General features: G+C 46.9%; 1 protein-coding gene across 1 annotated transcript in view; it reads left to right on the top strand.

Moving 5' to 3' along the window:
* LOC144486016 (uncharacterized) overlaps positions 1 to 17,621 on the top strand; it is a 209,859-nt gene that overhangs the window by 124,648 nt on the left and 67,590 nt on the right. Inside the window, exons 8-10 of the mRNA XM_078204125.1 lie at positions 1,963 to 2,101; positions 6,987 to 7,063; positions 7,157 to 7,321. Of these exons, the coding sequence (XP_078060251.1) occupies positions 1,963 to 2,101; positions 6,987 to 7,063; positions 7,157 to 7,321 (381 nt within the window). The remainder of the gene's footprint in view (positions 1 to 1,962; positions 2,102 to 6,986; positions 7,064 to 7,156; positions 7,322 to 17,621) is intronic.

Genomic DNA, 17,621 nt, shown 5'->3' with positions numbered 1-17,621 from the left:
AGCAAGTTGTTTACACAGAGGGTGGTGAGTGCCTGGAAGTCACTGCCAGGGGAGGCAGTGGAAGCAGATACGATAGTGACTTTTAAGGGGCGTCTTGACAAATACATGTATCCAACTTGAGGAATTAGTACGATAATATAAAAATTTGCAACTCGGAAAAGTATAATAGCCTGTATGAATCTACAATGAGCAGAGGGAACTCGCAGCCGCCTGGGATTTCAGGCCCGAATTCATCTCTCCCTCATGCATGTGGAATAAAAACTTTTCTTGAAGTTCGACATGGTCTCCAAGGCTCCACTTGTTTTATTTCCCGGCTCAGGTCACTGTCTGTGTGGAGTTTGCACATTCTCCTCGTGTCTGCGTGGGTTTCCTCCGGGTGCTCCGGTTTCCTCCCACAGTCCAAAGATGTGCGGGTTAGGTTGATTGGCCAGGTTAAAAAAAATTGCCCCTTAGAATCCTAAGATGCGTAGGTTAGAGGGATTAGCGGGTAAAATATGTGGGGGTAGGGCCTGGGTGGGATTGTGGTCGGTGCAGACTCGATGGGCCGAATGGCCTCCTTCTGCACTGTAGGGTTTCTATGATTTCTATGATACAGTGCTATGGGCTGTCTCTGGTTGTGGGAGAGACCATCGTGCCCCAATGGTCAACCAGCACCTACCTCAGGTTAGGCAGTCACTGACTAGCAAGGCACAGTCTACCTGTTTCAATGGGCACTTAGAGCTTAGTCTCTGCTCAACAAATGGATGGAATTCCATTGCGCCAGGAAAAAAAAACAATTGAAAAAAAAAATGCCAACTCTTCGATAGGCAATGCAAACGTCAGGATCACAGGACTGATAGACAATTTGTAGCTTGCTAATCATTGCCCATAATGCAAACATGATGGACATGGAAATTGATAGGCTGAACATTGAGGTATCTTCCCTAGGAGAGACCCGGCTCAGCCAGAGTGGATCATGGAAAGGAAAACATGGGCGGAACGGTGGCACAATGGTTAGCACTGCTGCCTCACAGCTCCAGGGACCTGGGTTCGATTCCCGGCTTGGGTGAATGTCTGTTTGAAGCTTGCACATTCTCCCTGTGTCTGCTTGGGTTTCCTCCAGGTGCTCCGGTTTCCTCCCACAGTCCAAATATGTCCGGGTTAGGTTGATTGGCCATGCTAAATTGTCCTGCAGTGTCTCTGGATGTGTAGGTTCAAGGGATTGGCGGGGTAAATGTGTGGAGTTGTGAGGATAGATTCTGGGTGGGATTGCAGTGGGTGCAGACTCGATGGGCCGAAAGGCCTCCTTCTGCTCTGCAGGGTTTCTATGATTCCTAGGATTACACCTTCATCTGGCAGGGGAAGGGTTCAGAGAGAATATGTGAGCAAGGTGTAGGCTCCAATACAAGGAACTCAATAATAGATTCTCCCACAAATAGTTCAGAACGTGTTCTTGACATTCACCCTTTAACTCAAACATGAGGTCCTCCTGCCTCAGATGTTATGATCAAGGAGAGAGAAATGAGAATAGGCAGAGACTACTTCAGTTTTGCTGCTTTGTACAATTAACACGTTCTTTCAGAACAAACCATGTCACAAGTAGAGAACATTGTCACCAGCTGGATCTGATCATCACCAGATGTAACTGAGCATCATCTTATTACACACAGTGACGACAGTGTTGACTCTGCTCCAGGTCACTCCCTGGAAACGTTTTCAACCTGGGTGTGAAATTCAGTGGCGATTTCCAGGCTGAAAGAATAAATATTTTAAAATACAAAGTCTGATGTTTCACTGAGCTGGGAATTGCAGTGAAAACTGGTTTCAAAAAGGAGCAAAGTTTCCAGCTGACATTTCAAGGATTTGATATCAGAGAAATGGCTGAAATGGAGGATTTTAAATGTCTCCATGGAGACGAGCCAGTGTGTAACATTTCTGAAATTTTTTGTTAACAATAAACATCTTGCTGTTATTTAGCTGCAGTCTCCAAATCCTTCGACCCGTGTGTAAAACACAGAGTTCTGAACCAGCCATGGAGGAGCACAAACTGTGTGGGGAATCTGTGTTCTGATTCGGTTCAATGTGATCAGAGTCTTGTTCTTGGATGGTACAGATTCAAAAGGTAAGATCCAGGGGAAATCTCTGTTAAACCCGTCAATGAAACAGCAAAGAGACTGGGATCATCATTCAGAGCAAAGGGAATACTGGGAAAGGGAAGATGCGCATTCTACAGAGTGAAGCATGGGGAATATTGGGAGAGAGACACTGAGGTGTGACACAGGAAAGAACAAGGTATTGGAGCTGTTTGCAGGCTCCAAATCGGACAAATCTCCAGCTCCAGATGAATTGTGTCCCAAGCTGCTGTGGAAGGCGAGGAAGTAGATTGCAGGGGCTCAGACGACAGATAATGTGGTTCTGCTGTTTCAGAAGGGTTGTAGACATAAGACATCATAAACGACAGACCAGTGAGTTTCACATCAGTGGTAGGTAATCCATTGGAGGAAATTCTGAAGGACAGCATCTATTTCCACTTGGAGAGGTTAGGTCAGCATGGCTTTATCGGAGGGAGGTCATGCCTAACAAATTTCATTGATTTTTTTTAGGAGGTGACCAGTTTTGTGGAGTCAGAGTCATAGAAGTTTACAGCATGGAAACAGGCCCTTTGGCCCAACTTAACCATGCTGCCCTTTTTATAGAAATCATAGAAATCATAGAAACCCTACAGTGCAGAAGGAGGCCATTCGGCCCATCGAGTCTGCACCGACCACAATCCCACCCAGGCCCTATCCCCACATATTTACTTGCTAATCCCTCTAACCTACGCATCTCAGGACTCTAAGGGGCAATTTTGAACCTGGCCAATCAACCTAACCCGCACATCTTTGGACTGTGGGAGGAAACCGGAGCACCCAGAGGAAACCCACGCAGACACGAGGAGAATGTGCAAACTCCACACAGACAGTGACCCGAGCCGGGAATCGAACCTGGGACCCTGGAGCTGTGAAGCAGCAGTGCTAACCACTGTGCTACCGTGCCGCCCAAATTTTTGTAACCCCTAAGCTAGTCCCACTTTCCCACGTTTGGCCCATATCCCTATAGACCCATCTTATACATGTAACTGTCTAAACGCTTTTTAAAAGACAAAATTGTACCCGCCTCTACTACTACCGCATCTGGCAGCTTGTTCTAGATACTGACCACCCTCTGTGTGAAAGAATTGCCCCTCTGGACACTTCTGTATCTCTACCCTCTCCCTTAAACCTATGCCCTCTAGTTTTAGACTCCCCTACCTTTGGGAAAAAATATTGACGTTCAAGCTGATCTATGCCCCTCATTATTTTATTGACTTCTATAAGATCACCCCTAAGCCTCCAACACTCCAGAGAATTACAGCACAGGAACAAGCCCTTCGGCCCTCCAAACCTGCACCAACCATGCTGAACTAAAACCCCCTACCCTTCTTATCCCTCCATTCCCATCCTATTCATGTATTTGTCAAGACGCCCCTTAAAAGTCACGACCATATCTGCTTCCACTACCTGCCCCGGCAGCGAGTTCCAGGCACGCACCACCCTCTGTGTTAAAAACATGCCTCATACATCTCCTTTAAACTTTGCCCCTCGCACCTTAAACCTATACTCCCCAAGTAAATGACTCTTCCACCCTGGGAAAAAGCTTCTGACTATCTACTCTATCCATGACCCTCATAACCTTGTAGACTTCTATCAGGTCGCCCCTCAACCTCTATCGTTCCAGTGAGTACAAACCAAGTTTCTCCAACCTCTCCTCATAGCTAATATGCTCCATACTAGGCAACATCCTGGTAACTCTTTTCTGTACACTGTACGCTCTCCATATAATTTAATATTATATTTTTCTAACAGAGTGACCAGAACTGTACACAGTATTCCAAGTGTGAAAGCCTTTGAAAAGGTCTCACATAGGAGTCTTATAAAGAAGGCAAATGAACATGGGATACAGAGTAACTTAATGAGGATTAAAAATTGGCTTAGTTGTTGTAGACAGAGGGTGATGACAGAAGGTTACTTTTGTGACTGGAAGCCAGCGTCTAGTCACGTACCACAGAGATCTGTGCTGGGTCTGATATTATTTGTCATTTATATTAATGGCACCAATGACTATGTTGAGGGGCTGGATGAGTAAGTTTTCAGATGACACAAAGATTGGTCGGGTGTTAATTATATATATGAATGTGTTGGGTCCAGGAAGATATAGATGGGATAGTCAAATGGGCAGATCAGGGGCAGATGGAATTTAACCCTGAAAAGTATGAGTTTGGAAGGAGTAATTTGACAAGGAAGTATTCAATGAATGGCATGACACTAAGAACTCTCTGAGGAAAAAAGGGACCTTGGCATGTTTGTACATAGATCACCGAAGGAAGAAGCACAATTAGTAGGGTGGTGAAAAAGTCATATGAAACACTTGCCTTTATTATTGGAGGCAGAGATTACAAAAGCAGGGAGGTTATGTTGGAGTTGTATCGGACTTTGGTGAGGCCACAGCTAGAGTCCTGTGTGCAGTTCTCGTCACCACATTATCCATCCACTAGGATGCTGCCTGGGATAGAACTGTTAAGTTATGAAGAGAGGTTGGAGAGGCTTGGGTTGTTCTCACTGGAGCAGAGAAGGCTGAGGGGCGAGCTGATCGAAGTGTACAAGATTCTGAGAGACATGAACAGAGTGAATAGGGAGAAGCTGTTCCCCTTAGTTGAAGGGTCAGTCACACGGGCCCAAGTTCAAGGTGAGAGGCAGGAAACTTAGGATGGATGTGAGGGAAAATGATTTTACCCAGAGGGTGGTGATGGTGTGGAATGTGCTGCCTTGGTGGGTGGTAGAGTCAGGTTGCCTCACATCCTTTCAAAAGTACCTGGATGAGCACTTGGTATGCCATAACATTCAAGGCTACGGGCCAAGAGGTGGTAACCAGAATTAGGTATGAAGGTCAGGGGATTCTCACGTATCAATGCAGACTTGACGGGCTGAAGGGCCTCTTCTGCACTGTTTCATTTTTCGATTCTGTGACTGAGAGGAAAGTGACTTGCTGGGATGGGTGGCAATATGTTTAAACATGTTAAAATTCAGGGTGCAGTACGAGGCCATTCGATCCATTGTATCCATACTGGTTGAAAAAGCAGAGTGCCACCTTCTAGCTCTGTGAGGTTCACACCACTCGGTGTGTGGAAATACTCCTCCTCAGCGCCCCCCACTCAATGTTCCCACAATTATTCTCAATCTTTGCTCCCTGGACATTGACCTCTCTGCAAATGAAAACCGATTCTTCCTAATCCACTCAATCCAGATACCTCCTGATGTTATATGTCAGAATGAAATCTCCCCTCCTGAATAAAATGTTCCAACATCTCATAGAATCCCACAGTGTGGAAGAAGGCCATTTGGCCCATCGAGTCTGCACCAACCACAGTCACACTAGGCCACATCCCCACAACCCCATGCACTTATATTGGCTATTGCCCCTGGAGGAAACTGGAGCACCCGGAGGAAACCCACGCAGACATGGGGAGAATGTGCAAACTCCACACAGACAGTGACCCAAGCCGGGAATCGAACCCGGGTCCCTGGCACTGTGAGGCAGCAGTGCTAACCACTGTGCCACCGTGCCGGCCATCCTCATCAATTGTCTCTACCAGACTCTTTTGGTGATGTGGTGACCAGAACTGTACACTGTACTCTATTTGTGCTCTAACAATTGTTTTATACAATTAGAGAAACACCTCCTTCCTCTTCTAATCGTGTCCTTGATCAATAAAGAAAAATCTCTACAGCATCATCTTGAGCACCTTATTTTCCTGTCGCGCTATCATCAGCAATCAATAGACATATACTCCAAGATCCCTCTGCTCCACCACTCACCTCAATATCCACCATTCATTGTGTGTTCTCCATCCAGTGTTTGTCCTCCCAAAACCCATTCCCTCACACTTCTCCACATTGAGTTCTATTGCTCACACATCTACCCACCTGACCAATCCATCGATATCTTCCTGCTGTTTACAGCTTTCTTCCTCACTATCAAGCGCATGAACGATTTTCATCTCTGCTGCAGACATCTTATTCATGTCCCCAACTTTTAATTCCATTTCATTGACACTACCACAAGAACACAAGGAACTCAGTACAGATCCCTCTGGAATTCCACTGGGAATAACCTTCCAATCTCAATAACCACACTACCCACAACCCTTTGCTTCTGACATTGAGACAATTGGCATCCAACTCTCCTTCCAATTTCCTGACGAGTGAGTCTTGTTTGACCTTGTCAAAGCTCTTGCTAAAACCCTTGTGGACTATATCATATATGTTACACTCATCAACTCTCCATGTTACTTTGCCAATCAATGTAATCAAGTTATTGAGACTTGACTTATTTGAACAAATCCATTCTGACTCAAATTTATTTAAACCTTCCCAAATGATGATTTCTATTATTTCACAGAATTATTTCCCATTATTTTCCCACCACAGACATGAGGCTGAATGCTCTGTAATTACTCCGGCTGTCTCTTAATCAATGTCATTACTTTTCCAGCTCCACATCTATAGGCACAGTTGATGGGTGAAGATGCTTTGTGTCTTTGTTACATCTTCCCTTGCTTTCCTCAGCAGCCTCCGGTATGAATTGTCTCTGCCTGGGGACATATCCACTTTCAAGGATGGTAAACATCTTCATATTTCCTCCCTCACTGAGCTAATCTCATTTAATATTTCACACACCTCTTCCTTAAAATAATGAAATAACAAAAATAAAATGCTGGAAATATACAGCAGGTCAGCCAGCATCTCTGGAAATAAACAGAGTTAATGTTTGGTGTTGTGATAACTCCTCTGCTCTGAAGATGGTTCGTCACAAAGGGTAACGTTATTCTGTTTCTCGCCGCAGAGGCTGCCTGACCAGCTGAGTATTTGCAGCCTCTTTTTATTTGGATTGCATCAGTACAGCGATGAACTGTGTGATTGTCCTTTCAGTCCTGGTAGTTCGACCATTCCTGAGACTGTTGTTCCAGCAAGACGTTGCTCCACACACGCCACAGGCTGGTTAAGAGGTAATTTCAGACTCTGTTACATCAGATTGACATTGACTGTCCAACACAATTCACACTGGAGACACTTTTCAATCTTTCTATTCCTCATTTCAGGATCTCATCCCAGTCTGCGTGAAGGGATAGTAAAGAGGACAGTTTGTTTTCACTGGAGTGGAAACACCTGTCGCTGGCACCAAGAAATAAAGATCAAACGCTGCTCCAATTTCTTTGTTTATGAGTTGAAGAAGCCACGTGTCTGTTCCCTCGCTTACTGCACAGGTACATTGGTGTTTGGAAATGATGTAAAGAGAAAACTCTGGGATGTACCAGCTCAGCAGCTCAACTGACAAAGTTACACGAGAGCCTCTGTTTCGTAAGGGACTGACACTCAAAGTATAATTTTTAGCAAAGGGAAATGATTCAGACACTCTGATAGCCCGTTTGTCGCCCTTCACTCACTCACTAACCTTCCTGCACAAGGAGGGAAATTAAAATAATTAATTCTCAAGGAGTTGTGGAATAGACACTTTGAGAATGAAGATGTGATTGGGCATAGTCAACATGGATTAATCAATGGTGAATCACGTTTGACAAACATGTTGGAGGTTTGTGAGGATATTCCTAACATAATTGAGAAAAGTGGATGCAGTGTTCCTGGAGTTTCAGAAGGCTTTTAATCAGGTCAGCAATGGAAAGTTGGTCAACACAAATAAAGCGTTGGGATAGGAGGTAATATACTGGCATCGATTAAAGATTGGTTAACAGGCAGAAAGCAGAGTGGCAATAAACAGCTCATTCTGGCGTTAGCAGCCTCTGACCAGAGGGGACCACAAGGGGTGGGAAAAGGAATTGTAGTCCGGAAGTCAGTGTTGAGGGTAGTGAGGTATTGGAGAAGGTATCAAGGTCAAGGGTGGGTACCAGTAGACAGGGAGGTGGGTTGAAGTGTGTCTACTGCAATGCAAGGAGCATCCGAAACAAGGTAGATGAACTTGGGACGTGGATTGGTACTTGGGACTACGTCGTTGTGGCCATTACGGAGACATGGGTAGAACAAGGACAGGAATGGTTGCTGGACGTTCCGGGGTACAGATGTTTCAGTAACTATAGGGAAGCTGGTAAAAGAGGTGGAGGAGAAGCATTGTTAATCAGGGATAGTTTAACGGCTGCGGAAAGGCACTTCGAGGGGAATCTGCCTACTGAGGTAATATGGGCTGAAGTTAGAAATAGGAAAGGAGCGGTCACGTTGTTAGGAGTTTACTATAGGTCCCCAAATAGTAATAGAGATGTGGAGGAAGAAATTGCTAAGCAGATTATGGATATGTGTGGGGGTCACAGGGTAGTTGTCATGGGGGACTTTAACTTTCCAAATATTGATTGGAACCTTTGTCGGTCGAATAGTTCGGATGGGGCAGTTTTTGTGCAGTGTGTGTGTGGTGAACCATAGATGGTTACCACTATGGGTACTTGTACATATGTTACTCTTGTTACTGTTGGGGTTAGGGTTGGGGTGTTCCACCTGTTAGCATTGTTCTGTGGTACACTCCGTTTGGCTCCGCCTTCTTATAGGAGTATAAAGGTCACTGCTACTTCCTAGTGGCCCTTAGTCTGGGATAGTATTGTTAAGCAGTATGCTCTTTTCTTGTTGCGAATAAAAGCCTTTATTCCCGGGTATGACCTAGCCTCCCGAGTGAATTAATCGCGCATCAGTGTGCAGGAGGGTTTCCTGACACAATATGTGGATAGGCCGACAAGAGGTGGGGCCACATTGGATTTGGTACTGGGAAATGAACCGGGCCAAGTGTTAGATTTGGTTGTGGGAGAGCACTTTGGAGATCGTATCAACAATTCGGTGTCTTTTGTTATTGCAATGGACAGGGGTAGGGCCGTACGGCAGGGCAAGGTTTATAATTGGGGGAGAGGTAATTATGATGCAATTAGGCAAGAATTAGGGGGCATAAGATGGGAACAGGAACTGTCAGGGAAAGGCACTAATGAAAAGTGGAACTTTTTCAAGGAACAAATACTGAGTGTCCTTGATAGGTATGTCTCTGTCAGGCAGGGAGGAAATGGCCGAGTGAGGGAACCATGGTTCACAAAAGAGGTGGAATGTCTTGTGAAAAGGAAGAGGGAAGCTTATGTAGGGATGAGGAAACAAGGTTCAGATGGCTCGATTGAAGGTTACAAGTTAGCAAGGAATGAGCTGAAAAAGGGGCTTAGGAGAGCTAGGAAGGGGCATGAGAAGTCCTTGGCGGGTCGGATCAAGGAAAACCCCAAGGCTTTTTACTCTTATGTGAGGAATAAAAGAATGACCAGGGTGAGGTTAGGGCCGGTCAAGGACAGTAGTGGGAACTTGTGTATGGAGTCAGTAGAGATAGGAGAGGTGATGAATGAATACTTTTCTTCAGGGTTCACCAAGGAGAGGGGCCATATTTTTGAGGAAGAGAAGGTGTGACAGGCTAATAGGCTGGAGGAAGTAGATGTTCAGAGGGAGGATGTACTAGCAGTTTTGAATAAACTGAAGCTCGATAAGTCCCCTGGGCCTGATGAAATATATCCTTGGATTCTTTGGGAGGCAAGGGATGAGATTGCAGAGCCTTTGGCTTTGATCTTTGGGTCCTCACTGTCCACGGGGATGGTGCCAGAGGACCGGAGAGTGGCGAATGTTGTTCCTCTGTTTAAGAAAAGATATAGAAATGACCCTGGTAATTATAGGCCGGTTAGTCTTACTTCGGTGGTTGGTAAGTTGATGGAAAAGGTCCTTCGGGATGGGATTTACGACCATTTAGAAAGATGCGGATTAATCCGGGATAGTCAGCACGGATTCGTGAAGGGCAAGTCGTGTCTCACAAATTTGATAGAATCTTTTGAGGAGGTAACTAAGTGTGTTGATGAAGGTAGGGCAGTTGATGTCATATACGTGGATTTTAGTAAGGCGTTTGATAAGGTCCCCCATGGTCGGCTTTGATGAAAGTAAGGAGGTGTGGGATAGAGAGAAAGTTGGCCAATTGGATAGGTAACTGGCTATCGTACTCCCCGAGTTGGAGATCTCTACTGCCTCCCGAAGATACACAAGGCAAACACACCCGGCTGTCCCATCGTATCGGGCAATGGGACTCTGTGCGAGAACCTCTCCGGCTATGTCGAGGGCATCCTGAAACCCATTGTACAAAGAACCCCCAGCTTTTGTCGCGACACTACGGACATGAGAAGACTTTGGCGGATAGGGTTAAAGAGAATCCTAAGGCGTTCTATAGGTATGTCAAGAACAGAAGGTTGGTTAGGGCAAGTTTAGGGCCAGTTATAGATGGCAGAGGGAAGTTATGTGTGGAACCGGAGGAGATTGGTGAAGCATTGAACCAATATTTCTCTTCGGTGTTCACGCAAGGGGACAGGAATATAGCTGAGGAGGACACTGGGTTGCAAGGGAGTAGAATAGACAGTATTACAGTTGATAAGGAGGATGTGCAGGATATTCTGGAGGGTCTGAAAATAGATAAATCCCCTGGTCCGGATGGGATTTATCCAAGGATTCTCTGGGAGGCAAGAGAAGTGATTGCAGAGCCTCTGGCTCTGATCTTCAGGTCGTCGTTGGCCTCTGGTATAGTACCAGAAGATTGGAGGTTAGCGAATGTTGTCCCATTGTTTAAGAAGGGGAACAGAGACTTCCCCGGGAATTATAGACCGGTGAGTCTCACTTCTGTTGTCGGCAAGATGTTGGAAAAAATTATAAGGGATAGGATTTATAATTATTTGGAGAGTAATGAATTGATAGGTGATAGTCAGCATGGTTTTGTGGCAGGTAGGTCGTGCCTTACTAACCTTATTGAGTTTTTTGAGAAAGTGACCAAGGAGGTGGATGGGGGCAAGGCAGTGGACGTGGTATATATGGATTTTAGTAAGGCGTTTGATAAGGTTCACCATGGTAGGCTTCTGCAGAAAATGCAGATGTATGGGATTGGGGGTGATCTAGGAAATTGGATCAGGAATTGGCTAGCGGATAGGAAACAGAGGGTGGTGGTTGATAGTAAATATTCATCATGGAGTGCGGTTACAAGTGGTGTACCTCAGGGATCTGTTTTGGGGCCACTGCTGTTTGTAATATTTATTAATGATCTGGATGAGGGTATAGTTGGGTGGATTAGCAAATTTGCTGATGACACCAAAGTCGGTGGTGTGGTAGACAGTGAGGAAGGGTGTCGTAGTTTGCAGGAAGACTTAGACAGGTTGCAAAGTTGGGCCGAGAGGTGGCGGATGGAGTTTAATGCGGAGAAGTGTGAGGTAATTCACTTTGGTAGGAATAACAGATGTGTTGAGTATAGGGCTAACGGGAGGACTTTGAATAGTGTGGAGGAGCAGAGGGATCTAGGTGTATGTGTGCATAGATCCCTGAAAGTTGGGAATCAAGTAGATAAGGTTGTTAAGAAGGCATATGGTGTCTTGGCGTTTATTGGTAGGGGGATTGAATTTAGGAGTCGTAGCGTTATGTTGCAACTGTACACAACTCTGGTGCGGCCGCACTTGGAGTACTGTGTGCAGTTCTGGTCCCCACATTACAGGAAGGATGTGGAGGCTTTGGAGAGGGTGCAGAGGAGGTTTACCAGGATGTTGCCTGGTATGGAGGGGAGATCCTATGAGGAGAGGCTGAGGGATTTGGGATTGTTTTCGCTGGAAAGGCGGCGGCTAAGAGGGGATCTTATTGAAACATATAAGATGATTAGAGGTTTAGATAGGGTGGATAGTGATAGCCTTTTTCCTCTGATGGAGAAATCCAGCACGAGGGGGCATGGCTTTAAATTGAGGGGGGGTAGTTATAGAACCGATGTCAGGGGTAGGTTCTTTACCCAGAGGGTGGTGAGGGATTGGAATGCCCTGCCAGCATCAGTAGTAAATGCGCCTAGTTTGGGGGCGTTTAAGAGATCCGTAGATAGGTTCATGGACGAAAAGAAATTGGTTTAGGTTGGAGGGTCACAGTTTTTTTTTTAACTGGTCGGTGCAACATCGTGGGCCGAAGGGCCTGTTCTGCGCTGTAATGTTCTATGTTCTATGTTCCTACAGAAACCCAAAGCACATGGAGCAGTTGAACCAGGAGCACTCCTCGTTACAATGGATGTCTCGGCACTCTACACCAGCATCCCTCACGATGATGGCATTGCTGCAACAGCCTCAGTACTCAACGCCGACAACTGCCAGTTTCCAGATGCAATTTTACAACTCATCTGCTTCATTCTGGACCACAATGTCTTCACCTTCAACAACCAGTTCTTCATCCAGACACACGAAACAGCCACGGGGACCAAATTTGCACCTCAATATGCCAACTTCTTCATGCACAGGTTCGAACAAGACTTCTTCACCGCACAGGACCTTCAACCGATGCTATACACTAGATACATCGATGACATTTTCTTCCTTTGGAGTCATGGTGAGCAATCACTGAAACAACTATATGATGGCATCAACAAGCTCCATCCCACCATCAGACTCACCATGGACTACTCTCCGGAATTGGTTGCATTCTTGGACACACGCATCTCCATTAAGGACGGTCACCTCAGCACCTCACTGTACCGCAAGCCCACGGATAACCTCATGATGCTCCACTTCTCCAGCTTCCACCCTAAACACGTTCAAGAAGCCATCCCCTACGGACAAGCCCTCCGTATACACAGGATCTGCTTGGATGAGGCGGATCACAACAGACACCTCCAGAGGCTGAAAGATGCCGTCATAAGAACAGGATATGGCGTTCGACTCATCGATCGACAGTTCCGACGCGCCACAGCAAAAAACCGCACCGACCTCCTCAGAAGACAAACACGGGACCCGGTGGACAGAGTACCCTTCGTTGTCCAGTACTTCCCCGGAGCGGAGAAGCTACGGCATCTCCTCCAGAGCCTTCAACATGTCATTGATGAAGACGAACATCTCGCCAAGGCCATCCCCACACCCCCACTTCTTGCCTTCAAACAACCGCACAACCTCAAACAGACCATTGTCCGCAGCAAACTAACCAGCCTTCAGGAAAACAGTGACCACGACACCACACAACCCTGCCACAGCAACCTCTGCAAGACGTGCCGGATCATCGACATGGATGCCATCATCTCATGTGAGAACACCGTCTACCAGGTACACGGTACCTACTCTTGCAACTCGGCCAACGTTGTCTACCTGATACGCTGCAGGAAAGGATGTCCCGAGGCATGGTACATTGGGGAAACCATGCAGACGTTACGACAACGGATGAATGAACACCGCTCGACAATCACCAGGCAAGACTGTTCTCTTCCTGTGGGGGAGCACTTCAGCGGTCACGTGCATTCAGCCTCTGATCTTCGGGTAAGCGTTCTCCAAGGCGGCCTTCACGGCACACGACAGCGCAGAGTTGCTGAGCAGAAACTGATAGTCAAGTTCCGCACACATGAGGACGGCCGAAACGGGGATGTTGGGTTTCTGTCACACTATCAGCAACCCCCACAGCTTGCCTCCTGGACTTGCAGAATCTCACTGGCTGTCCTGTCTGGGGACAATACACGTCTCTTTTAACCTGTGCTTAATGCTCCCTCCACTCACATTGTCTGTATCTTTAAGACCTGGTTGGCTGTGGAGATTCGCATTCTAATCAGTATTCTGTAACTTGATTTTGTGTCTCTGTGCCCTGTTTGAGAGCAGATTTCCACTCCATCTGACGAAGGAGCAGCGCTCCGAAAGCTAATGGCATTTGCTACCAAATAAACCTGTTGGACTTTAACCTGGTGTTGTTAAAACTCTGACTGTGTTTACCCGAGTCCAACGCCTGCCTCTCCACATCAGACACTCCCAGGCCAGGTACAGCACAGGGCTAGATACAGAGTAAAGCTCCCTCTACACTGTCCCCATCAAACACTTGGGACACGGTGGACAGAGTACCCTTTGTCGTCCAGTACTTCCCCGGAGCGGAGAAGCTACGACATCTCCTCCGGAGCCTTCAACATGTCATTGATGAAGACGAACATCTCGCCAAGGCCATCCCCACACCCCCACTTCTTGCCTCCAAACAACCGCACAACCTCAAACAGACCATTGTCCGCAGCAAACTACCCAGCCTTCAGGAGAACAGTGACCACGGCACCACACAACCCTGCCACAGCAACCTCTGCAAGACGTGCCGGATCATCGACACAGATGCCATCATCCCACGTCAGAACACCATCTACCAGGTACACGGCACCTACTCTTGCAACTCGGCCAACGTTGTCTACCTGATTCGCTGCAGGATAGGATGTCCCGAGGCATGGTACATTGGGGAAACCATGCAGACGTTACGACAACGGATGAATGAACACCGCTCGACAATCACCAGGCAAGACTGTTCTCTTCCTGTTGGGGAGCACTTCAGCGGTCACGGGCATTCAGCCTCTGATCTCCGGGTAAGCCGTCTCCAAGGCGGCCTTCACGACACACGACAGCGCAGAGTCACTGAGCAGAGACTGATAGCCAGGTTCCGCACACATGAGGACGGCCTCAACCGGGATATTGGGTTCATGTCACACTATCTGTAACCCCCACAGCTTGCCTGGATGTGCAAAATCTCACTAACTGACCTGTCTGGAGACAATACACATCTCTTTAACCTGTGCTTAATGCTCCCTCCACTCACATTGTCTGTACCTTTAAGACTTGATTAGCTGTAAAGACTCACATTCCAATCATTATTCATGTAAATTGAATTTGTGTCTTTGTGCCCTGTTTGTGATCAGAACTCCCACCCACCTGACGAAGGAACAGCCTGTTCCGAAAGCTAGTGGCTTTTGCTATCAAATAAACCTGTTGGACTTTAACCTGGTGTTGTTAGACTTCTTACCCCATCAAACACTCCCAGGACAGTTACATCACAGGGCTAGGTGCAGAGTAAAGCTCCCTCCACACTGTCCCTGTCAAACATGCCCAGGACAGGGTATACTACAGGTCCCCCAACAGCCCAAGGGAAGTGGAAGAACGGATATGTCAGGAGATACTGGATGGGTGCAGGAAAAATAGGGTTGTTGTAGTGGGAGACTTCAATTTCCCTGGTATAGACTGGAAATCGCTGAGAGCTGGGACTCTGAATGGGGAGGAATTTGTAAAATGCGTACAGGAGGGTTCTTTGGAACAATATGTAGATAGCCCGACGAGAGAGGGGGCTATACTGGACCTAGTACTGGGGAATGAGCCCGGTCAGGTCTTCAAAGTTTTGGTAGGGGAACATGTGGCAAATAGTGACCACAATTCTGTTAGCTTTAGGGTAGTGATAGAAAAGGATGAGTGGTGTCCCAAGGGTAATGTGTTGGATTGGGGGAAGGCTAACTTTAGTGGGATGAGGCAGAAATTGGCAGCTCTTGATTGGGAGAGGCTGTTTGAGGGTAAATCCACATCTGGCATGTGGGAGTCTTTTAAGGATCAGTTGTTAGGGCTGCAGGACAGGCATGTGCCTGTAAAAAGAAGGATAGGAAGGGTAGGATTCGAGAACCGTGGATAACCAGGGAAATTGAGGGACTGGTCAAAAAGAAAAGAGAGGCGTATGTTAGGTCCAGGCAGCTAAAAACGGAGGGAGCTCTGGAGGAGTACAAAGAAAGTAGGAAAGAACTCAAACGGGGAATTAGAAGGGCAAAAAGGGGTCACGAAATGTCCTTGGCAGACAGGATTAAGGAGAATCCCAAGGCATTTTATTCCTACGTTAGGAACAAAAGGGTTGTCAGGGAAAAAATCGGACCTCTCAGGGACAAAAGTGGGGAATTATGCTTGGAGCCCAAAGAAGTAGGGGAGATCCGAAATGAATACTTTGCGTCGGTATTCACAAAGGAGAGGGATGTGTTGACTGGGAGTGTCTCGGAGGGGAGTGTTGAACCGTTGGAGAAAATCTCCATTACAAGGGAGGAAGTGTTAGGTTTGTTAGAGAATATAAAGACTGACAAATCCCCAGGGCCTGATGGAATCTATCCAAGGCTGCTCAGGGAGACGAGAGATGAAATCGCTGGGCCTCTGACGCAAATCTTTGCTTGTCACTGGACGCAGGTGAGGTCCCAGAGGATTGGAGGATAGCTAATGTGGTCCCGTTATTTAAGAAGGGTAGGAAGGATAACCCGGGTAATTATAGGCTGGTGAGCTTGACGTCCGTGGAGGGGAAGTTGTTGGAGAAGATTCTTAGAGATAGGATGTAGAACATAGAACATAGAACAGTACAGCACAGAACAGGCCCTTCGGCCCACGTTGTTGTGCCGAGCTTTGTCTGAAACCCAGATCAAGCTATTTCCTCCCTATCATCCCGAAGTATGGGCGGCACGGTAGCACAGTGGTTAGCACTGCTGCTTCACAGCTCCAGGGTCCTGGGTTCGATTCCCAGCTCGGGTCACTGTCTGTGTGGAGTTTGCACATTCTCCTCATGTCTGCGTGGGTTTCCTCTGGGTGCTCCGGTTTCCTCCCACAGTCCAAAGATGTGCGGGTTGGGTTGATTGGCCAGGTTAAAAATTGCCCCTTCGAGTCCTGAGATGTGTAGGTTAGAGGGATTAGTGGGTAAATATGTGGGGGTAGGGCCTGGTTGGGATTGTGGTCGGTGCAGACTCGATGGGCCGAATGGCCTCCTTCTGCACTGTAGGGTTTCTATGATTCTATGAAGTACTCCATGTGCCTATCCAATAGCTTCTTAAATGTTCCTAAAGTTTCTGACTCCACTATCCCTGCAGGCAGTCCATTCCACACCCCAACCACTCTCTGAGTAAAAAACCTACCTCGGACATCCTTCCTATATCTCCCACCATGAACCCTATAGTTATGCCCCCGAGTTACCACTCCATTCACCCGACGAAATAGTCTATGAACGTTCACTCTATCTATCCCCCTCATCATCTTATAAACCTCTATCAAGTCTCCTCTCAACCTCCTCCGCTCCAAAGAGAAAAGCCCAAGTTCCCTCAACCTTTGGAGGGCCGAAGGGCCTGTTTCCTGTGCTGTACTGTTCTCAGTTCTTTCCTCATAAGACCCACCCTCCAAACCAGGCAGCATCCTGGTAAATCTCCTTTGCACTCTTTCCAGTGTCTCCACATCCTTCTTATAGTGAGGTGACCAGAACTGCACACAATATTCCAAATGTGGTCTCACCAAGGTCCTGTACAGTTGCAGCATAACCCCACGGCTCTTAAACTCAATCCCCCTGTTAATGAATGCCAACACACTATAGGCCTTCTTCACGGCTCTATCCACTTGAGTGGCAACCTTCAGAGATCTATGGATATGAACCCCAAGATCTCTCTGTTCCTCCACATTCTTCAGAACCCTACCTTTGACCCTGTAATCCACATTTAAATTTGTCCTACCAAAATGAATCACCTCGCATTTGTCAGGGTTAAACTCCATTTGCCATTTTTCAGCCCAGCTCTGCATCTTATCTATATCTCTTTGCAGCCTACAACAGCCCTCCACCTCATCCACTACTCCACCAATCTTGGTGTCATCAGCAAATTTACTGATCCACCCTTCAGCCCCCTCCTCCAAGTCATTTATAAAAATGACAAATAGCAGAGGACCAAGCACTGATCCCTGTGGCACTCCGCTGGTAACCGGT

This window comes from Mustelus asterias, unplaced genomic scaffold, assembly GCF_964213995.1.
Source record: "Mustelus asterias unplaced genomic scaffold, sMusAst1.hap1.1 HAP1_SCAFFOLD_266, whole genome shotgun sequence".
NCBI classification, from domain to species: domain Eukaryota; kingdom Metazoa; phylum Chordata; class Chondrichthyes; order Carcharhiniformes; family Triakidae; genus Mustelus; species Mustelus asterias.
This window is presented reverse-complemented; position numbering and strand designations above follow the sequence as displayed.